Below are 24,139 nucleotides of genomic sequence, written 5' to 3'. Positions count from 1 at the left end.
AACGATAAGCGCGTGAGCACCGGCGAGCACTGAGGACAACAAGAATGAGCAAACACCTCAGTTCCCCAACAAACAAACTCCTCATTCCTCTCCCCTTTCCAAAGCCCTAAGAGATAGCCACTTCCCGCGGATTGTGCGGTACATCTCGCTCACAACATCTTCCACAGTTTTCCTATTCTATCGCCTTTAGTAGGGTTGGGCCGTCGTACTCATTGAAACCATAGTTGTTAGCGGACGAGAAAGAGCTACCATGGAAGCCGCCTGGCTGAAGTAGTCCAATAGGCTGTGTCGTTACCTTCATGCAATTGTTTGTATTGCGGCTTGTCTGCCGAAAAGAAACGATGCCTTCCAGTGGAGTAAGCATAAGATAGGGAGATCGTACGGCACATGGAAGAATGCGGAAAGGAAGACTTAAGGGCAGTGTTGGGGAACACACTCGACAACGAACAGCGAAAAATTGGCTTTAAGGCTAATTGGGTCGTAATGCCAGTTGAAATTTTGTTTGCGTTTGGCCGAAGGTAGATACACACGCAGTCTTCATTCTCCTGACAAACCTGTGCGCGAATTCGAGTTGACATTATTTGCTAGTTACTATAGATTTTTTTTTAAGATTAGAAATGAGAGCACGTACCTGTAATGTGAAGAAAATGAATCAAGTACTCTTTACTAAAATCGTTTTCGTGCAAACGTTGTGGCATTTGTGGGTTTGCGGAATTCAGTAACAATAATTCTGTTATTATGATGTAGATTAATGTTTTTGATTTAACCTCATTGCAAGAGCATCTTAACTGGTTCTGTGTATCGCTTTGGGAAAGTAAACGCCCCGTAGTCTTCATATCTTAGTTGTAACCCCATTATATATTTAAAGCAAAGCTGATGGCCTTAGACATTGTTCCGCAAGTAATTGTGTTCATTGTATTTTGCAACGATGAAAGAGAGATAAATTTTAAATTTTATTTATGAAACGCCTCAGCGGGACATTGCATCACGACGCATTTATGTGTACAAATATCGACACTGGCCTTTTCCATGCGATTCGCATTTTTTAAATACATATGCTTATCCTATGCATAATATCTAAAGAACCTAAGACGTACCCGTCATTTGCTGCGTACACAACGTAGACTACAAACCACTTATGGTTCTTGTTTTTCCATTGTTGGAACATGACCAGGGTACTGAAGTATAAAAATAAGTAATTTATATATATACGGGGTTATCATTTAACAGCTTGAGGTCGAAACACGCATACGGTACATAAACGAGGCGAAATAATAGAATGAGGCTTGTCCTTACTCGTATTTGGCGATTGTTGCTCCATAGCGAGATATTACGAAACATGGTACTCGCATTGCTAGAGCTAGACAGGGATACTAGGGCGATATACCAGGTACACAAGACAAAGAAGTGAGACTCGATAAAAACGACGGCGGTGGTAACAATCTACGAGACATCCATTCAATCTGTGCCCCTATGTCCCCAGCGCTGCTTCCGTTGAGTGGTTGGAGTACTCTAGAGCGCCAACGTGCTAGTTTTACAGGGTTTCAGCTCAGGGGGGTGGTGACCCAGACTTTGCCAAGAAACGTGGTAGAGAGCAGTTGGCTCTCCGCCTTGTAAGACGTTTCGCAAATAACCTTCCAGTTGGAAATGCAGTTAGCAAAAGTCCAAGCCGTGCTTTGCTGATTCTAGAGACAATCTCTACTTACCAGACATACGTGCGCCACAGGTGTATATATACGGCATGCATCGAGGATCATAGCTGCTATGGCCTGTGACCGAGAAATGATTCTTATGATTCATCAAAGTGCAATTAGTTGAATCGATCTTACTTTGGTCGCCATGGTGACCGCAATCGATTGCGCGTCCGCGTCGAAAGATAATATAGACAATTTGTTTAAAGAGCTTGATGCTCGGTGTAGCCAGACTTGATTAAGGACGGAAACCATGACAACACATCAAACGATTTCCGTAATGTTCCACGTAGCCCAGCCGTGAGTCAGAAAAATTGAACATGCGGAAGTAATGTGGATTTTCTCTTTTTTTTTTTTTTGTATTGTAGCTCATTCGAATCTAGTAAGAATGTGCGTCAATAGACCAAACCATCTAACATCCATCACTTTTACAAAAATATCAACTTCTACAAAAAAAGAAAATCGTATCATAAAAATATACAAAAGTAGACGCACGGATCGATGAAGAACATCGGCTTAATTAAAATTTCATGTACTCATATCAAATCTGAATACATGTTTTTACCTTTATTCGATCAGGACAACTTCGCTATCCATTCAACCTAGCAGCGTACGAACATAACATTTTTGAGAAATTTCGTTGATGAATAGCGCTTTTACCAATCGGATAAAAAAAAAACAGGTGCGTTGCTGTTTTATCCATATTTTGAGCAAAACATGTTTAGCCAGGATACCAAAGTTCAACAATAGATGGATACACTTGCTATATTTCATTATCCATCTAAAGTTAATAATGATCTCTAGTACAAGAAGCTTCTCGTAATTTGCTTGGAAGAAATATGGGTACACCTCTAAGTTCACCATCGTCATCAACATTGATCTTGTTCGGTATTGAGAGACTGTATTCAAGCACAGCGGCAGCTCATGCTGCGGCAATTGCTTTTCCTAGCAGCATGGGCTTCGTTTGCATTCCCTCTGGCGACTCCCTGTATGTCTCCGTGTTACGGGTGATATCGCCGTTGTTATTGTTGTTGTCGTTGTTGTTATTGCGTCTTCTGCTGCTACCGCCATCGCGCTTTGAGCAGGACGCTTTCTCAATACTGCACTCCACCGCCCTCCATTCCTCCGTTTCTTCCTTCAAATATGTTATTCCCAACGCGAACATTCAGCCACACAACAGACACAAGAGTACTAGAAGAACAGACAACGAATTCGTGGGGGCGAAACAGCGACGGAGAAATAGAGAGAGATGGTAAGGCACATGGGACACGCGGGATCCTGTCCTGCCTGGGCAGCGGCAGAAGAGTCCGACAGCAGCCCTGTGCGTTGGTGTATTCACGTTGGTAGAAGAACGAAACTTGGTGCGCCATACATCCACTCCACTCGTTCAACGAAGGAACGGAACGCGTTTTAAAAGGACGCCTCGACGATGTGAAGCGTTTGGTGGTGGGCGTTCCTTGCAGCGGTTCACTTCCGCCATACAGTCAGCCAATTCTTCCTCGATCTGTCCGCTATTTCCATGAAGTAGTTCAGCATTCAACCGTACGGTATTGGTAGAATCAACGTTCAGAGCAACTGCAACGTCTGGTACATGTTGCGTATAGCAGACGTGCCCTGCCGATGAGCAGAGACAGGGAGAGAAAAGATTATGGAAGACCAGGACGGCGGGAACCAGAAGGGGAGGGGGGAAGGATGTAGTTTCGCAACGGTAGTTTCTATCGCGAAAAGATCTTTGCTGGAATCGCCCGTTGTTGCTGTCGCTATTGACACCAGCGCCGCGGCTGCTGCCGCAGCCGTTACTGCGGTGGATTCTTTTACCTTCCTATTGCGTCAATACGGGACGTGCTTATTTTCGATTGGTTGCCTCTCATTGTTGCCTATCGTCGCCCTTGTTATCCATATTTTCACATCAAAGGATACACCACGTGCACATAGACCCCTACTCACAAACAAATGCGTATTCATACCTAACTAATCAAGCAATGAACGAACACGACGCTGAACCTTTCATTTCATTTGCCGTTCATGTTTCCGTACACTGCTACGTTTACTTACCAACATTGAACGTAATTGAAGGCAAGGAATGTCAAACGACCAGAGAGAACAACACCATGTACAGAATACAGAACTAATGTAAACATAATAATATTGATATAGAGTAGACGCTCATATGACGAAAGTACGTGAAACACATTTGATAATAAATATTTATCGAGACCATAAGAATTTGTAGTCCTCGCTTTAGTGTAATGGCTTTGTCATGTGACAACTTTCTCAAGCATACGGAGATTATAATCGGCGTAAGGCATGACTAACTCAATTGCAAAATATAGAAAGTTGATATAGCAACTGCATTGCCTTAGAAAGCAAAAATGTCCTTAAATAGTTGTATTTTGCTGCATCATATATCAATTAATCTAGAGCTCGCGCGTGATGTAATCCAGTTGGATCTTATCGAACCTCAAAGGGCCACGTTTGTATCACATAGCCTTGAAGAATTTCCTCTGGCCGGTTCTCGGCCAAAAGTGCCTTATTAGGGCCGGCTCTTGAAATGATAAGGCCACCGCTGCCAGGTACTACGAGGTGCGCATTCAATGTAACGGTCATACGTTTTCGACATGTATTTCTTCGGTTTGCCATCGGAAGCATTTTCGCGTTTTTTTTTGTCATACTTTTAACAGCCCGACAGGATCTCACATCATCCATCCGATGGAACGGTGGTGTGGGATGTAAAACTGGAAACATGTAGATTTTTTTAGGGTCTCAGCCCATGACCATCATTGATCGTACATAAGCTTCTATTCTCTTGCATCTTTTATATTCTCATATATATACACTTGCACCTTTAGTGGGTTTCCAAGTTTTGTCACCCTTTCCTCATTTTAAAAGAAAAACTACACATCAATAGATTTGTAAATTGTACAGGGAATTCCGTACTCGGGAGATTCTTTTTTATTGCAGCGATTTATGCAAGATTGGCTTATCGTATTGTTTGCGCTTGCGATGATGCGCCTTTAAAAATACAAAAACTAGCAACAGAGAACACATATTCTGAGATGTTGTCAAATGGCAAAGCACTTGTTTCACCACGCATTTGATTAAAAATATTTAATAAACATCTAACAAGTATTATCACAACAAGCATTACCAAACAAAAAGCAGAAATCTGCTACTTATGTTTTTATCCCGGTAACTGTCATCACCAGTCCTTACAAAAAGGCTGCTGCCAGCCGGAGCGCAAGCATAACGTAAGGACAAGCAACCCACTACTCCGCTTTCTTAGAAGGCTACCCTCATCCCCACAGCCGTAAGAGAACATTTAGCAAGGAAACAAGAATCGTCTCGGTGGGCACCGCATGAACGAGCGGAAGACGTAACCCTTAAACATCGTATGTACCAGTTTCTGGTAGGGCGATGCCAGTTGTATACAGCGGCTCATGCTAAATACGACTTTATAGCGCCATTTTCAATAAATGTTAAAGGTGCATTGTGAGTTCTGTCTGAACTGTTTGACTTCGCCGGTCAGTACTCCTCTGAGTCAGACTAAAACAATCCAAATTCTTCGATTTCCTATCAACGGAAGTCTTTTAAGGTAATCAGCAGCTAAGACCCTTCAGGACTCGTTTTGAAGAGAAAAGGTAACCTCTTCCTCTTTCCGTGAAGAGAACGATAAGTAGCTGAAATATAGATTTTTTGTTTGTACGTGCTGCCTTTTAGATGTTCGGTTCGACTTCGTTGCTGGCGGTACGCTGGCGTCCGTTGTTCTGCCGGACTTCATCCGAATAGCGACAAACGGGCTATCCCCAATACTTATGTGGAGTGGATTGTATTAGCTAGTGACTAATTGCGTTTATAAATAATTCTTAAATAACTGCAAAAAAAAAAGAGTATGGGCACTGCTTGGTTAAAGTCGAGGAAAAAAAGCCGTTGGCAAACTTAGGTCATCGCCTTTGCTCCTTAGCACTTCATTTCATCCATTTCGTCATCATATATTTGTGTCGTTTACTTTTCCGTTTGCATAGAATGCCCGGATCTATATTTTATGATTTACGTATACGTTCGCGCAAGGACACTGTTACGATGCTAGTGTGTATATACTGCTCTGTTAAAGGGCATATCATCGATCAGTGGCTATACAAATCGCGCAACAAAATGTATTTTGTAAGCTATTCCAATTTTATATGTTTATCATAAAAACCAAGTAAATCGTGATCTAAAGGCGCTCTATACAGATATAATCAATCACATAGTAAGACTAAGTGCGAACTACTATCGGCATCGATTTTCTTGTGTACTGAAAACAGTTTTTGGTCGAAACAGCTTTCCACGGTAGAAAACAACGACAACAGTGAGTTTGCCTAAGTTTAAGCTCGCGCTGTCTCTCTTGGGTGCGATATGTTGTCAGTTGCTACAAATTTGTATTATTAGACAATGTATGTATGTTGGACCTGCCTGAGGTAACTTTTGCCTTCATTGACTGTTCGTGTGTGTACGAGAGAGCACGGGAAATTTAGGAGGCGGACAAGGCAGCGTTGGCTAAGGCCGTTTCTACGTGCGTGACCGGCAGTGATTTGAACGAAGGTCAAGCATCTTCTCACTACGTCCTGCTATCCCCGTGACCCTCATCTCCCAGCTAGTTTCTTCCACCATACAGCCAACGCGATATATATGAAATCTACTTCCGTACGCCTCTAAACTTGGACTGAAGTGTTCTTCAGTGTAACCATACACATCGCTGACGCGCCGTTAACCGTCAGGCCTCTTCAAACGGACGCTTATGAAGCAGAGGTACGGACAAACGAAGTGGCGACAAAAGCAGTCATATCGTCGTGAAGCCCCCGGGTAGCCACAAAGGATCGGGGAATTGAATAGCACGGAGTGACCATTGGATCGATTCGTTTATGCAAAAGTTCCAACGCTCTGTATGTGCGTATATTGTGGTATTTTCTCACTACATTCGGTACTCTGCTGACGAACAAGTAAAAGGAATAAAGCAAAAATGGCGCAATTTTAAAAAAAGGCATGCAGCCATTTGGAAAGCTTGATACGCGTTGCTAGAGATTACGGACGCAAACATACACTCATCGAGTCCATGTGATTGAGGCAGAGCACCTGCGTGTGAATACGAGCGGACGACTTACTGTATATCATACTGACACGTGCGCGTCTTTTTTTTAAAAATAGCAGAAAAGCAGCAGCATTTGTATCGAGCTAGGTTATTCTTTTGCATCAATTTGGTCAAACAATACCCACTCTAATTATCCAGTATCAGTTCTCCTGAGCTCTACTACAAAACTCGTTCTTCACTGTTGAACGATCTTGCGTCTCCTATACGCATTGGGTTCATCATTAAAATAGTAAATAATATAGGTTAAAAACAGGTCTGAGCCGTAGCGAATGCACGTAACGTGCGTATTCTGTTTTTTTTTTTTCATAGAATACAGACAATGTAGTATTAGGTTAGGTTTAACGGGTCTGTGAAAATTTAGATTGAGAGGTCCGACCATGCGGTAATCACGGATTATTAGCGAGGCGCGTCGACATATTTGTAAACAATAGGATCTCCTCCTGTCGATACTATGATGTCTCAATTACAGAAACCAATCGTTTTGCCAATATCAGCGTATATTCGTAGAAATAATACTATTATCCACCATACAATTGATATGTAACTTTTGCATTCCCCAAGTGTTCATTCTAAGGAAATTGTGATACTTACACATGTATGCTAAATTTTGTCTGGGTCTTGGCATAAAAAGCGTATCAGAAAAAGTTCCCTTGAGTTGTTACGTAAAGCAGTAGTTCAGTTGTACACAGTGTACCACGGTCGAGCTGAACCGTCGCAAAGTTCGGAGTTCTAGACACCAACATATACACACACATTAATAGACAAAGTAGAGTTATACGGGATAATCATTTAATTGCCATCCTCTGATACTCGCGCATAGCAACATCAGGATAGGACTAGAGATTATACTAAAAAGTAGGAACGCGTAACTGCTGTAGTGTTCAGCAATAGACAACAAAACAGGACGCTTTGTCTTTAAGCTGAAGATTACGTAGTGAGCCACATCAAACAACCATTCTCGTGATTACATCAACGATGGTTTTGCTATTTTATAATCAAAAAACTATCTAGCGATAATTGACTTAAGTTTATATCACATTACTGTGATTAGACAGATAATTTTTGCGTTTATAGAAATTCATATTGTCCTAGAAGCTAACGCGTAACAGCACGACAATCATACACAACCTATATAAACAGGAAACTGAACGAGTGCCCTCCGCAGCTTCCGTGATAGTGGGCAAAGGGTTCCTAGAGCCGAAAATGGCGAGCCGCTCCACGCCGAAGCTCGGCCGAAAAAAAAGCGGAACTAAATACTTAGATAAAAATAAAAAATGTATGTACCTATTTCTGTGACCGTTTGTTCTTAAACGTGAAACAGTCTTGAAACTTTCTTGCTCACACAGTAATTCAACGGCTTGAAATGGTTCCGACAGGAAAAGGCTAAAACATTCGCCATTTTCCTACCTTACATATCGTAGTGTAGACTATATTGAACAATGTCCCTGTCCGTTACATCGTAAAGGAAGTCAATAGCAAATATTTGCTTGAGTTTTCCCACGTTTCTGAAATGCCAATAGGCGTCCCACGTCTTGCAATCGTTTAGAAAAACGAGGTCTAATGATTCGAGGCTAGATCAGGCTTAGCAACCGATATTGCTTTCACTGCAGCTCGCTTCAGGAGTAGTTTAACAACGTATAAATTAAACTGTCGTATAGCGAATCATGTTGAAATTATGTATATTAATTGGGGCATGGGTAATTAAACGATGGGCATCTTAGATCGGCGAAGAAAATTAGCTTAGTTTAAATTGAACCAATAGGTTTTGATAGAGTACTTCCTATCCTGATGATAGTGTCAGGTTTTTATAAGGTTCTTTTATCAAACTTCATGCAAATGTGAAACTGTTTTATTTCACAGTTTGCTGTTTTTTTTTTTAAAACAGCACTGTTTGTCTGGCATGGTTCGATACAACCGTGACATACTTAACATCACATTGTAAAATAGGATTAACAATAATGACGTATGAAGTTGACAAAAGCGTCTCGTTCGCTAATGAGATATCCAGATAAACTGTAACTATCTTCAACGAAATTGGTCGTGAAGAAACCATACACATACTCGTAGTATTCATTATGATCGGAGCGGCATACACATTTGAGGAAGACAAGTAAACCACGAATCGTTGGACATGTAAGAGATTTGTTGAGTGGAATTTTCCCGCACATTGCTTTCTGTTATACCTAAACAGACCGTCTACCTTGCCCATGGATAACCAGGACATAAAGTGAAAACAAGATGCTTGTACATGTAATATCATCGTTAAACGTTCGACAATTGCAAACACTCTTCGGATTCACCCACACGAACGGCGACCTTGCTATAGAGCGGAACATTTAATTTCTGTGGATCAGGCCAAAGCTCTCTTCCGATCTACTCTACCTGCTCTGTTTCATGCATGACGTGTTTGAGAGTTTTCGTCCGTGGCCGCGCGCTACAATTGACCGTAACCACACCAAGAAGATAGATACATATAGCCGTATTGTCTATAAATAAACCTGGCTACTGCCTCTTTTCATTTTCAGAAAATACTTAATATAATAACGATTGATGATAATGATGTAAATCAATTCAGCGTTAATTAACTAAAATCGATTTAAGTTATTATTTTGTAATTAATGGTGGATTGCGGCAGGGTCGAGCATCGGCTTACGGCACGTCGTTGATCAATTCTGTTGACATAGTTCCTACAAATCTGTAGCTGAGAAACAAAAGACTAATTTCAACCTACTCACTATTAAATACCACTCCTTAGTGAGTATCTTGATAAAGATTTAATGATAGCTCGAACACTCACGTCTTCTCTTTTGTGATTCCTAACAGCTCCCGCCCATTTCTTCGTTCAGCGGATCGTTCACTGCCTCTCAAAATTGATTAAGGCCATAAGGCTAACTTACACCTGGAACAAAATAGTCTTTATAACCTTACGTGTTTAGAGAGTTTTCTTGAAGCTTTTCATTCATAGAGTGAAGTTCCACTCAAACATTTCAGCATCAACTTGGACAATGCGTCATAAGGCTGTTGTATGGTGCTCCACATAACAGTTCCTTCCCTAACACTCAAACAGTATTAACCAAGACAGTCGGCGTGTACGTTTGACCTACGCGTGACTTGATAGCTGGCACCGTTTTTATAATATATGTGTAGTGTTCGTCAATTGTCGTCTGTTCTGTTTTCCTGACGGGGGGGGCGGGGGGCGGGGGTGGTCGTACACAATCAGCAAAACTAGTAAATGTCTCTGGTCTACAATCCGTAAATGTAGAAATAGTCACCTGCAACTATGATGATGATGACATGTGACATTTCAGTGTAATGGGGTTTTAGTATCTGCTTACTTTTATAGTGCAGAACAACGCACCGACGATACCCGATATTGAATTATAAATTCGAGTAAACGCTAGGTTTTCAGAGGTGATACAGTTGCTATTCATTTAAACAACAATACCATTGGTTCATTATATCCATCACAATGGTCAATCGTAGAAACCAATAATCGTCAACGACTGATTCTAACTGCGCTTGTTATTGTTAAGATGACTCCGATTCCAATCAAGGGCCCGAGCGCGGATCGTGATCCGTTGACATCCGATGGCGTGCCTTTCTTAAATTCGGATCAGCCTTCGCCATTTCAAGTACAACTGAAAACGAATCAACCCGTAGATATTGCTTCGCAAGGCTTATTCCTCTGTTACGTTAACATTTCGTCCAACTTGCTATCGGTTTGCCAGCATCGTTGTCCCTCAACGAGCAGCTGTAATCTTCGTACCCTGTACCACATGCCTACTTGTCCTAGAACAGTCCTAGGCTCCGTCTAACGCGTAGAATATAGTTCAAGTATTTGACTGCTTTTTAGCTGACTTGTAGTGGTTGGCTTTCGAGGACTGGTGGCTGGTTGATACGCTGCCGAACTCTATGTGCCAGGCTAGAACTCGATGGACGAAAACGAGTACACACACACACACACACACACATAAGTTCCAGTTCGCGGGCCCTCCAGATATCTCTGTCTACCGATTCTGTCTGACTACTGCTGAATTTTAACACTCACATTAGCAGGTCCCGTAGCATCCATGCTGCGTCGTTAGTTAAAACGTTCAACTTTATATTTCGCATAGCCTGAGACACCTTGCTAGGATGGGAATACCACTAAAGCTGTCAGTTTTAGAAGCTGCACCTGTGTACGAACATTGTATAATACAAACTATCTTGTTATCGTGAACTCGTCGACATTAAATACCAATGGATATTAAACGAGCGCACGAATTTTGCTAGATTTGTATTGTCGCTACCAAGAAAAAGTTTCGAGACAAGAGAAAGTTATCGCTGAGATCCGACGGGCAATGAATGCGACAGAGATTGGCCTGGACTACACGTTTGATCAGCCGCAAGAGTGACATCTGGACTAGGATCTAATCATGTCATTATGTCGTGTGTATCTAGCCAAAATACGAAATTGAATGAGTTCGCTCGGGACAGTTCAGAGCCGTTGGAATCCTAGCACTCCGACGCGCCTGGACGCCCGTGCTCCCGATGAACAGCAGTGTCTTGAGGGGTCGACCCGCACGTCAATCCATTTATCTATCTACATATTTGCCGGTTTATTTCTCGTTTCGTCTGGCCTTCTGTGTTATTCTAATTGACCTAGTGACAGAACTCTCGTGAATTTCGTCTAGTTAAGATTTGATTAAATATACGTATTGCATATACGCAATGCTGCTCGTGCCGCGTAAGCTCCGGCGATCTGTGACAACTTTTCCAGACAACTACAATCTAGGAACTCTACTGACGAAAGCGCGTCCGCAGATTAGACTAAGATGTACATAGACGTGTGGTGTTGGTTAGGTGAGATTGGGAACGAAATTGAAGACAACGTTTCCTTTAATGGCCACTGCTTGCTTTAAGACGTAAGTACGCGTAAATGGTTTGGATAGTTATGAAAAAAGAAGCAATGATTGATTCAATATACCTATTCTATACAAGCGACTCTTGCTTAAAGCTTACGCAGCACCAGCAGCAATGCTGCTGGTCCGTAGCAATTTTTCCGGACAACTACAATCTAGGAAGATAATAGATCTATAAGCGAATTTTATCACTACACATGTATCTAAAGTAAACACAATCATGGTAAAATTGACGGAAGAATAAGGATATCGATTACGACCTCATGACCTGCATAGAAACATGGAAATCGAGAAAAGCTATGATAGTGCCTTTCTTGGCATCTTTTTGCACTAACATTTATGACCGTAATGGGTTTATTCGTAGAAATACATGAGTGGCACTTTGACGAGGGGCAGTGGAGCTCGTGGCAGTAGCAAATACCCACACTTAATGGTTTCCATAACAGTAATAACGGCAGTAGGCTTTATTACCATTAGCATGAATTTTAACCAGTTCATATTCCATTTGTTGCTGTTTTAATATCTTCCCATAAGAATGACCCATCCAGGGGTCCGCTAACTGGTTAAGTAACTAGCTAATTAACGGACGGACTTCCGAACTTTTAGACACAGGTCAGCGGGGAAAAATACGATGGTCAGTTATTCTCAACTGCCACTGTCGGCAGCAGATGTCACAACAGCGTAAGAACGCAGAAAAAGTCGGCTCAAGAGGTAGACTCCACTTGCGCAAATACATTACAAGCCATTATCTAGCGCTTTAACTTTTACTAACGCTTGATGAAGTTGTGCATCGGGCAGTAACTATAAGAAATGAGTACAATTAAATAGCCCCTAATATTAGACATTGGAATTCTTAAATACGGCTAACAAAAAAAGTATCCATCTGACAGTAAACGAATGGCTCATGTCGTCCAATGTTACATCCCTAGCTATTAATCAATTTAATTATTAATTTTAACTGATGTCATTAATATCAAGGTAAAAAATTGGGGCGAAAAAACCTAATGTTGAAGAAAATAATCGAGCGTGCTTCTGTTACCTTTCATACTCGAGAACGTACGCGTCGCATGGTGCTTGAATAACAACACCTTTACGAAACCAGACGTTCTTAATTGGCAAAATTACAAGTACTGCCAACAAGGCGAGATATGCGTGAGACATAGGTACAATAACAGAGTTTTGTCGGTGGACTACTCTAGCGCACCACCATTTCATTACTACATAGCAAACTACTGAATGTATGCATTTTTAGAAGCAATACTCGATCCCACAATTACCTGTGAGATCCGATGGGTTTAGGGTTACTCGTCGTCTTGGGTTGCACGGTCAGGCAGCACTAGCAGGGGCATGCTAGTGGTCATTGACCATGCGCCGCAATGTATCATCATGCTGCGATTTTTTTGGGCCACGTCGTTAGGTCGGAGCTACTCTCAGTCGAATATCGAAACGCGGTCGACGGTTGAGAATATGAGCTGATCTGTTGGGTGCGTGACTTGTCAGGCAGTCTGTTGTTGTCGTCGAGTGCGTGCGGTCGTACCGCTTATTGCTTTCATCGGAAAACCCTCTTGTCTCCTACTGTCGCCGCCGCTGGCAGGCGCTGTACCAGTGGTTACTGTTGCTCCCGCCGCTGCCATCAACGTTACGGGTATTATTAAAACGGTCGCAAAGCGTCTCGTTCTAATGATTATCATTACTCGTCAATCGATTGGACCCAGCCCTAGTTTGCTCTAACTAACAGAAGGCCACTGCTCCGCGTCGGCCGCTTCGGCGATAGGGTGAAAGCCACGGGTGGTCTTGAAGCGGCCATCGCCAAAACAACAGCTATAACGATGTACATGTGGCCGAGTAGATCACAGTAAAATAAGAAAGGCTACTAGGTAAAGTCAAACAATAATGAGGTGCCGTCACTTCTTTTCAAATGAAGTCCAGACTGTATGAACAAAGCCGAATTATAGAAATGCAACATAGATATATGCATGAACTGGAGGAAATAGTTGTGCGTCGTATGTTTTTTCCATTCTAAATAAGAGACACTTTTCGGCTCTGCTTGAATTCGACGTGACACATTCAGTCAGACGAGTCTGGGACAAGCTCTCTTATCAACCGAATAAATCAAAGAAAATATTTGTATCTATATATATATATATACACGTTATCTTTAGTGTGGTTGGCTACCTGTCATATGATTGTATCCTGGCATTTAGCCTTATAAATACCTCGTGCTTAGCGCCACCGCTTTATCGCTAGGCGGCAAAGTAGCTCGAAACGTCAACGAGAACTCAATATAATGTTACGATCTATATCATTACGTTTGATTTTAGCATTTCATGCCTGTGTGACGACCACTGACATTATTTCTACTGAAACATAGTTCGCAGCAAAAAGTTACCACGAACTATTGGCCGAGATAATGTAGTGTAACTCTCGAAATTTTATTACTACATATAGTATACACATCTGATACGCGAACGATAAAAACGCGCTGCTTCTGGTCCTTTGCTTTGTTTCATAATGCTCGCTTTATGTTAGCCCACAGACATGTCCTACTGTCTAGCATAGTTCTCTCGGTACAAGAAAATGATCTAGTACGTTTAGTTATTAAAATTACCCGTATTATTAACCCATTGTTCGAGGTGGTGAGGGTCGTAGCCTCAAAGTTTGTCGTTCGTTTATCAAATTAACTTCCAACAGCTTTCAGTCCCGTTTCGTCCGTCAGTGTTGGGTCACATCGAGGTGTACCATTGAATCATTCGTTATAAACGGAAAAAAAAAAGTGTCGCCGCATAAAGTAATATAGCAGCTTAAAATATCGTTGATCCAACGTGCTTTCTCGAACTGTCTATCCAGAAGATGTTGTTTTTAAGCCATTGCCTGAGATCGAGCAGTGTGAAAATTAGAAACCGATCGGTGGCCTTAAAGTGCAATTCGGCACAGGCGAAGCAGGGCTAAAAGATGCTTTTAGCTAATGGAATAAACAAAAAAACAAGCTAATTCGCGCTTAACATTGCGATTTGTATTCGCCCAGTATAGAAATCCTTTCTTTTTACGTTGTCAGACCCTTCTCGTTTCGCTAAAAATGATCTATCAATATAATGAACTAGCTTCTGTTCGGTTCGTTAACAATATGTAATAAACATTCACTAAGACATAATCTACTGTATTTCAAATGTACGCCATCTACGAATGTACACGCAAGGGGTCAGCATTACTCAGATGAGGCTTTCTTCTATGTAGGTGAGACGCCACACGTCTTCTACCGGTTGTCGTTTCTATTGTCATCTAAGCATCGATCGCTGGCCGTTCTATTGGTTTAGCAGTTCTATTGTTATTACTGATCTATCAGAGTAGTGTGTTTGAAGACAACGTTACCAAAGAGGCCTCTACGGGAAGCCCAAAACAAGGCAAAGCACTTATAGAGAGATCTAGTTAGAATACGGCATAGCTATTCCACATGTAGGTCACTGGCTAACTTCGCTCGACGGTTTATATATCCGATTGTATCGTAGTATTTATTTCTTATTTGCGATGCAAACGGAACAGGAAGCGGCAAATTCGTATTGGCGGCCTTCAAAGGGTAGAACAATACGGAGGGCATAGTATGAACAGTTAGCCCGGAAATGCGTATGCTCCAATGAGCCAATCAAAAGAATCGATGATAGTTACTCTGTACTCTATTTATGTGTGTTTATTAGGTAGCAATGATAGTAGAAAGCGCCGTTGATCGATATGCTTAAAATGATAGTGAAAAATTGGCTTAGACCATTTTTAGTAAGGTTAATGTTTGGTGAAGAGACGAGGCTGCCCCCGAGAAGATCAACTGGGCGGCTGGTCGGGTTTTGGCCTTTTACACCATGCTAGAAAAGTGTAATGAGCTACAAATTTGAACGCCGGCTGAGGAAAAGCGCATTATACTACATAAGCGAACAGCTTGCTAGAAGCACAGTTAAGATGATGCAATCAAACGTACTCCAGAGAAATTATCTGTTAAAATACCTTTTATTATACCCATGGCTCTAAATAACTCGAGAAGCGATCACTGGTGGGACCTCAAAATGATGCGTGAATAGACGTATCGAAAAATGTCAGGTGAAATCAATGCTTTTCTTCCAATTTGCTCTATCCAAAGTCCACCAATATTCAAACACGTTCACTTTGCTCAGACTTGATTAAACGGGCTGCTTAGTAGCATCATAATAATCGTACAATGTTAAGAACCGGCCGCCAAATTTCTGCAGAGAAACGTTTTAACCGTTATTTTTTGCACTTTGCCTTGTTACTTGTCCACCTGAAAGACAATCGCTAGCCCTCCGGTGTTCCTTTCAACGCGCGCGCGCGCACACCCATGACGGAAAGTTAATACGATTGCTACAGATGAACAAATGACAAGTCATACATTTTGCATTTTTCACTATTGATTCATTCCCTTTCTCTCTGCAGGGGCGACGGAGTCGTCGGTGGCTTCGTGCTGGGCCTGCCGAGTGCGGGACCCCGTGCCATCTCGGGGGGCCCACTCACCTGTAGCAGCACTAACAGCAGCAGCAGTAGTAAACCAACCGCTACATCTGTCATCGGAAACGGAGATTGTTCCGGAGGTTTGTCAAAGCCGACGGGGGCGGGGGGCGGCGGCGGGGGCGGCGCGCCTCGAAACTTTGGCTCGGTGGGCGCGCTGGCCGCCCGCTACCGCGACCTCATGCTCGTTTCACTGATGACCTGTGCTTCCTTTTTTCTTTATGTCAATTGGCGCTTCACCGCTACGCACGCGCCATCCCCGATCATTACCGGTAAGTTAGCGAGTAATCATGTGGGGGAGTAGGCCGTGAATATTTTTACACATACGGTACAAAGGAAGAACGAAAAATTATCCTTCCTAACAGATGTTATATAACTACAAATGCTTTTATATTACTGACCCCTTTCAGCTGTTGCTTCGGCTTTGCATTGCTTCGAAGATCTATAGAGCTAGTAATTTGTAGAATTGATAAATAAATTCAATACGAGTAATTTAAAGAACGCTAGCAGGAGAAAAGATTAACATACTCATTATTTTTTTCACTAGAGGGTAAAAGTACGTCTTTAGCTAGGTTTAAACCAATGCCACCTTGTCGTTCCTGCCATAGATACGATGAGTAACGTTTAGGTAAAGCGATATTGCCAATGCGAAGGATGATTGATCTTCCCAACGGAGACATAACTTTAAACCTCTCACACAACAAGCACTGGAACATTTGATCGCTACTCACAAGCGAAGCTGCTAATATAGATACGAGCGCTGTGATTCTTTCAAACGACGCCTCAATGAAAAAGGGCTTTGATTCTAGGTATGTATAGCTTTGACGTAAATTTAATGCCTAGGAGGTGTTACTTTCTGTATGCCGTTGTAGCATGAATTTGACTAGCTAAAAAATAAATATATTTACAATGCAACATAGTGTTTCCGGGGTAATAAAGCCACAAAAAATAATTTCGTATTCATTAATTGTGCAGTACTTCTAGCTTCGGCGTTGTTAAGCATGTATGGCTGTATTGTCAAGCGACTCGATCAAATGTATTGTTCTTAGTTTGGCATTTGAGAGATTACGGGAATGTGTAGAACCCAACTGCGATGGAGGCTAAATGGAGTTATAATACAATAGATTTCTAGTCTCTCGAGAGTTCTCCAGCGTACACGATTGCATGTACCTACGTGCATGAACGGATCCGATTACGCTGCTAGACAGCAGCAGTTGTGTAAACTCAACTGGATTGAGTAATAAAAAAAAGCGCAGTTTCGCGGTCAGGTATAAGACGTAGGCTCTCAAAAAGGCAGAATAAAAAATGATTTCAAATTTTTTAATAACGAGCAAGTCTTTGGTTTCTTCGTGATAAACAGGGCCAGCCAGACCAAACTCTCAAGTAAAAAGACGATACCGTTTGAAAGTGTACGAAAATTTTACTTCGTAAGTAATATTAGGTATTATACCACTGTAGATTTGGCTTTTAACGTCTGTCGAAGATAGAGTCAATAGGCAGAAAGCTAAGGAACAGGATTTGTTCTAGCTCAACAGTTTTTGTCGATTTAATAACTGATGTGATACATTTTAGAGATATTCGCAGTGAGCAATGTAGGCCCAATGTAAAACTGGCCTTGGGTATAAAAATCGCAAAATTTTACATATATCGTAAAGTAATTCGTATCTACATCGTTGACGTATCGAAGCAAACCGTTTTCATGTGTAAATGTTGAGCCAGTTCTCAATATTAGCCTTACCGTGGCTGACGCGTTTCGTCGTGTGGAACTGCTTCAGTTCTTTCTTCTAAGATAGATATTTACTATCAGCTAATGGGGTGATAGCACTTTAAATTCATTCGGTCGAAATTCACCACAGCGATAAGCGATAAATACTATCTACATTTATAATTATAACCTACTATATATAGATCAGTAATACTGAAATAATAATTATATACGGACGTTCCCAACGCGGTCAGTTAAAAATGACACAGGAACAATTATATTAAAACAAGCCAACGTGTATGACTCGAATCAGAAGTCACAGGTTCCTATGTACACGATCGCCTTCCGCACCCATCTTCCCGTCCGAGTTTAGCTCGTTGTTGCAAAACCGTCCCTCGAAGTGTGCTCCTAAAACTACTCTGTTCTACGGCCATTCGGAGCCGGTCGACTAGAAATAGCCGCTAAGAAGCCTGTTTTCTCTCTCTCACGTCTTCGTACACAGGAATGCGCGCATGTTCGAAACGCATTGAAAAGCATGTCTTTTCTACTTTCCCTTGATATGTTTTCGCCTTGATGAATAAGGCTGTTTTGGTGTAAGAGGTAAAGCGACCAAGAGGTTTCAGTGAAGGTAGTATCTTCTTCCGTCTTCGATGTTCCTTCTCTATAGCGCATTCATCACTAGCAACTCATCAACGGGCCGAGAGGACGAAAGTGAGTCTGTCAAACTACTAAGAGAAATCAACCCCGAAACGGAACCTAGTCGAAAGTACCTAGTCCAGACTACCATCACTATCAGAGGCGGATTCAAATGTAGAAAGGGGCTGCGGAAGCGTATCGCGCGCCGTGTAATAGACATTATCGGGGGTACCGAGCGCATAATATTGCGGTGCAGACTGTCCGACCCCTCATACGCCATATGTAGCAGTCGAAACGATGAAAGAAAATGGAGCCGTCATTATTTTCGGTGTCGCTGAGTTGCGACATGGGATGGCTGAAGTCTACATATACAGCATGTGTTTCGTCAAAAGAGAAAAAAGTTACCAGCGACAAGCTAGATCGTTTGTCTGACGCACACTTTCGTTCGCCTTTGATGATCTGATTGTCCATGTTCCGTCTATGTTTTTCAGTGTTCCTGCTGTTCCCCTATACTGTCGTGCGATATACATGCTGTAGGCTACTTTGAACGTCATTTCGCTGTTCTGTTCTCTCTCAACCCATTCGCTACTGGTTAATACTGGCTTCTAGAACGCTGCGTGCTTTGTCGTAGCTGGCAGAATAAAAGGCTATCCTATACAGGCCGAAATAGGAAAGCCGAATGCAGAAGTTCGCACTGACTCCTTCGAGCCGCAGTATGCCCCACAGATATGTAGTAGAATAAACGGATCAACAAAGCCCTCAACGATGGGGATTAAAATAGCACGGCTGCAATGAGTACTCATCTATGTGAATGGAATTCTTGTCGAGTTTGCTTAGCTGAATTAGAACAATTTCGGATAATATATTTGGCAATGATGCTCTAGGACGCAATGAAAATTCGTAGTCGAAGGCTTTAGAGAAAAGATATTGCAGGCCAAAATGTTCCCGTATACGATTATAAAAAACGTATCGTACAATTCGCTGAACTCACGAACATTATGACCCGCTGCAAATCTCACAAAACTCTAAATAAAAGAACGGGTGATGGAAATAGCTGATATATATATATATATATATATGCTTTTATATCTGGTGGACGTATTAAAGCCTTCAGTTGTCCACAAGCAAAGTATGGCGTCAGCAATTTCGTTCTCAGGCGGCAGATTTCCTGAAAGGAAATTGCATTCCGATAGGAATAGAGCAGTTTTAGGACACAGCCTGCGTGATCTAGACGTGACATGCACGAGGTGTACTGACAAAGGCGATATGTTTGACACGCTTTAAATATCACTATGTACACCTGCATTACTGATGGTACGCAGATTTTACCAGAAACTTCTAGGATAAATAAAATCGTATCATGTGTCTATGGTATCTAGTATGATACTATGATATGACATAATATATGATTATCAATCAATTTAGTCAGCTTGTTTATAGCATATTTATCAGACTTATCAAACTTAATAAGATATCATTAAAGAAGAAATATTATATGATTCGCTAACTTCACTCGACGTAAAATTGTATAAGTTGTATCATTTAAACTAGGAAGAGGCGCACAAATAACGTCTTGTCGGCGATATGTCGAACGTGGGTGTTGAAAGCCTATATGAGACGCTGCTTTCCATTGTAGATACCCGACCAGTAAACTGCTGAGACTACTTTGTCCCTTTCTCAGTAATAGTCTTTCCCAGTATGAACGGGCACTAACTAGGAAAACATCTGCCGCCCTTTGACGTATATATATATATATATATGTTTTTAATATTAAATACATCATAGGCAGGGTGACTCGAGCAGTGTGCACAGTAGATTAAATAAAATACTGAAGCATTGAACAGCGAGAATATAACAAAAATAAATATAATCTAAATTACGAAAGCCGTAGGGGGTAATTTGAGTTACTCCGTCAGCTCCATGAGAGCCTGAATCGCCGAGAAAAGGCAGATATTCTTCTGACGTGGGTTTCAGACGCAAGCTGTTGGACGTTGTTGGAATTACGTTCGCGTGACACGGGGCCTAGGCTGGAGGTTGTTTCAAACGAACCTCGTTCCGCCATCCGTGAATCCAACCATAGTAAGAAGCCGAACGAAGAGGTTGGTTGTTGACGGAAAGGATGACCCCCGAGGCGGCTTGATCGAGGGAGATGGACGAGGTATTGGCCTCAGATTGGCCAACCATAGATATCTACCAGGTCAACGGTTAGGTCTGTTTTGCTCTTATAGCCTTTGGACAAAAAGTATATAGGTGTGGCTGGGTAGCTCTGTGTGCCCAGACCGATTCTAAAGATGATGGGATGGCGATGAATGAAGTAGACGGGACGGGGAAAATAGCTACGCTTTAGGCAGATAGACTTAGTATATTCTAGGCCAAGAAAGCCCCGTCAAGCCGCACCTTGAACAGTTTTTGCTCGGTTTAACCGTATCGTTCTAGCATCTAGACAGTAAGTTCGTTTAACTGTTCGAGGTACCACGGTCGCTATATTGAGCGGTCGATTGTATCTCCGCATTAGTCAGAATGCACTGAAAGGGCCGGTACCCCGTCAATGGCGTAAAAATCATAAGAGAAGCGTCAGAAGCCTATTTATCTGTGGAATTTAGGCAGATCATATCTAAAAAATGGCAGAGTACCTCCGGTAATACACAACAGCATAAAACAACGAACTCTCTATGTTTGAGACTAGTTCGCTTCACCCACTAGTCTCAACATTAGTAAAAAAAACGTTCTATGCTTTGGCGATATGCGCATCGTAAACGTTAAGCACAGACAAAATCGAACACGTACACCGGTCGTAGGAGGTCAGCACAGCCACGGTATACGCGTCTAATTGATAATAACAACACAGAATGCTGTTGTAATTACTTCAGTCGACTGAAGGGGTCTCGTTGTAACAGCAGCTGTGACCCACATTTTGACTATTTATTATGCCATGTAAGCCTATTTATAACACGCGCAGCTGCTCAGTTCCAAGATAGAATTCATTTCCAGTGCTCTCGAATATTCAGCTTGCTATTCGGTATCTTTTAACTAGTACCTTATGTGAGGTAACTCGTTTCGTACACGATGAAGCTTTGGTAAACTGAAGCTGCTCGTTTAAGCGCCGATTGCATTATTAGCTCCTGCATAATTCATAGCCAGCGATAAACAGCCAGCTTGCGTCTTGGCTGTTGTGATCGATTGAGTGACGAACAGTAAAGTATGTAAGTGTATTTTTGCTCTCCGAACGCTTCTCCTGTCGTTGACTGATAGAGCGTATGCGAACAGAGAGAGCCATTATTGTTGTACGCTGGTAATGCTGGCCGATCGAATGAAACGGGCCATCGGCGTTTCCTCAAGGGAAGAGATTTACTAGGAAGGATTTGTCTCCATCCCTCTTGTTCTACGTCTCTGCTCTTTGTCGATTTCCGCGAAAATCGATCATCGGGGTGGGAACACGATCTCATGCGAACTCTGGTGAACCCCAGTCGAGACAGGGGATCGCACCAGCAACAGCAGTAGTCGAATAGCGTCTGCCTGTGCCACCTAAGTTCTGAAGGAAGACCGGATTTTGAGGAGCAGTCAAACGGAGATGTAAAGACCAAGACACCCACGTGTAGGTAAACTGCTGGCATATAAAATACTATCGGAGCAGTTATTCTGTCTGATCACTACGCGTGAATAGGTCTAATTTGTTCCGTTTGTTGTTTCATAGGGCTATCTCATGTATGCCATGTCCTTAAGTGACTTGCGCAGGCGTGCGGATTTCTTTATAGAGACCAACACCTCAGTGCACCGTTACCCAAACTACTACAGCCCAAAAGAAAGCTACGATAAAACTTGTATCGAGAGCCTATACAAGATATTTGTTCTCTTCGATCTTGCGGAACTAAAATCGTTCGTCGTAGGATCCGCTATCCATTTGCTGAATGCACTCAAAAGCTGTTAGCCATAGTGTTTAATATATGCAACACGAAAATACGGTCGGGGCCTTTTAAGAAAAATCCGTTATGCGACAACTCCGTACCATTGCAATGTGTATGTTTAGTACAAACTCGGCTACTCAGAGAATTCCGTATTCGTTTAATCACAATACGAGTTAGGGGCAACAATTCTAACCATTACACAATTTGTTATAGTGACAGAGCAATATTTTGAGTTTATGCCGGGTACTGGCGCTGAGTATTATTATTCCACACGACTGGCTCTTTGCAACACGAAACACACTGCATCACTGCTTTTCCTGTTTCGACTCTAAACCACTTTGGACGTCCCTAGGTTTAGGTAAGTAAATAAACAGGTTACCACCGTACCAGTCTACCTAACATAAACTGTGGAGAGACCTGTAATAGCTGTTCACATGAGCAATGCCTGCAACGACTGGCGAAGCTTTTTAAGGAACAACGATGACGTAAACAGAAAGCATCGTTCTGGTCGGATTGTTAGGCTGAGCTAAATGTTCTTCTAGTGAAGTTGTCGCCTTTAGGGTGATTCGTCGAACTTCAATGCCTCTGCAAAAGGCGCATCGAAGCACATAATATTAACTATTTTGCGTTGCATTGTTCACTATAGTTGCTATTTTGTACCAAACAACTGGATCCTCGCGTGTGAAAAACTCACCGAAACCCTTTAAGAATGTTTAAATGCAAGATAAGATAAACATATCGAAACTACAATGAACAACCATTCGATTGAGACTTGAATCTCTCGAACGTTATCATTTAGTATACACTTAAGCGATCTAATCAGTCATCGTCCGTGGAAGTTTTTTAAACCATTTCGATAATAATAAAATTAAAAAAACTAACACATAACAGATTTAATATGGATTTAGACTGCGATGTCGCGGGGTGGTCACCCTACTTCTGTTTCAAGAATTCTAGATCGAGGACGACGATGACTGAATTTATCGTCTACGATGCTCCTACGAGGCATCCTGGCGATGGCACAACTAGGTACAATATATCGGTTTATGGCGGCAAAAAAATCGCTAGCAATCTAACATTCACGTGACAGCGCACCTGCGTTTAACGTTACCTTTTTTTTTTTTTTTTACTAGCTCCCGAATGACTTTTGCTAACTGCCCTCTTCTTATTCCTGGATGCTATACACGATCTAGTAGTAATAGTAGCTTTTATAATAGTCGCAGTGGAGCAAATACGCAACACAAAGCCGGATCCTAATGCTGCGATACGATGGTCTGGCTGCCGATGGCCGTACCCTTCTTCATTGCCACCGCCGCTGTTACTCGCTGTAAGTCGGCTGATTTTACTACGCAGCTTCTGCTGTAGTTTACATATGCTCGGCTATCTTCTTCTTCGTCTGTCTTTCTGCATCACCAACAGTTCCTATCTTCTATCTCTAACGCCGGCCTCTTCCTCTCTGCCTAGGCCTTAATGCATTCAGCAAATGCAAGCAAACGATTATAGTAGTGTATAGTCGAATGTGTTACCTGGCTGCTTTGGCTGGCGTTGTTGCGATTTGTTAGCAATTGAAGAGTTGCTGCCATTAGCAGCGCTCCCGGTAGAACTAGTGGTGTTAGCGACGTTACACTGAAAAAGGACCGCACCAATGATACTTCTGACACCGT

General features: G+C 42.1%; 1 protein-coding gene across 2 annotated transcripts in view; it reads left to right on the top strand.

Annotated features, from left to right (window-relative positions):
- LOC111247000 (cadherin-like and PC-esterase domain-containing protein 1) overlaps positions 1-24,139 on the top strand; it is a 173,296-nt gene that overhangs the window by 55,549 nt on the left and 93,608 nt on the right. For both annotated transcript variants that reach the window (XM_086984964.1, XM_022797508.2), the window contains exon 2: positions 16,158-16,501. In XM_086984964.1, coding sequence (XP_086841090.1) covers positions 16,411-16,501 — 91 coding nt within the window. In that variant the 5' untranslated portion in view covers positions 16,158-16,410. The remainder of the gene's footprint in view (positions 1-16,157; positions 16,502-24,139) is intronic.

This window comes from Varroa destructor, unplaced genomic scaffold (genome assembly GCF_002443255.2).
Source record: "Varroa destructor unplaced genomic scaffold, Vdes_3.0 BEIS01000003.1, whole genome shotgun sequence".
Taxonomy (NCBI): Eukaryota; Metazoa; Arthropoda; class Arachnida; order Mesostigmata; family Varroidae; genus Varroa; species Varroa destructor.
This window is presented reverse-complemented; position numbering and strand designations above follow the sequence as displayed.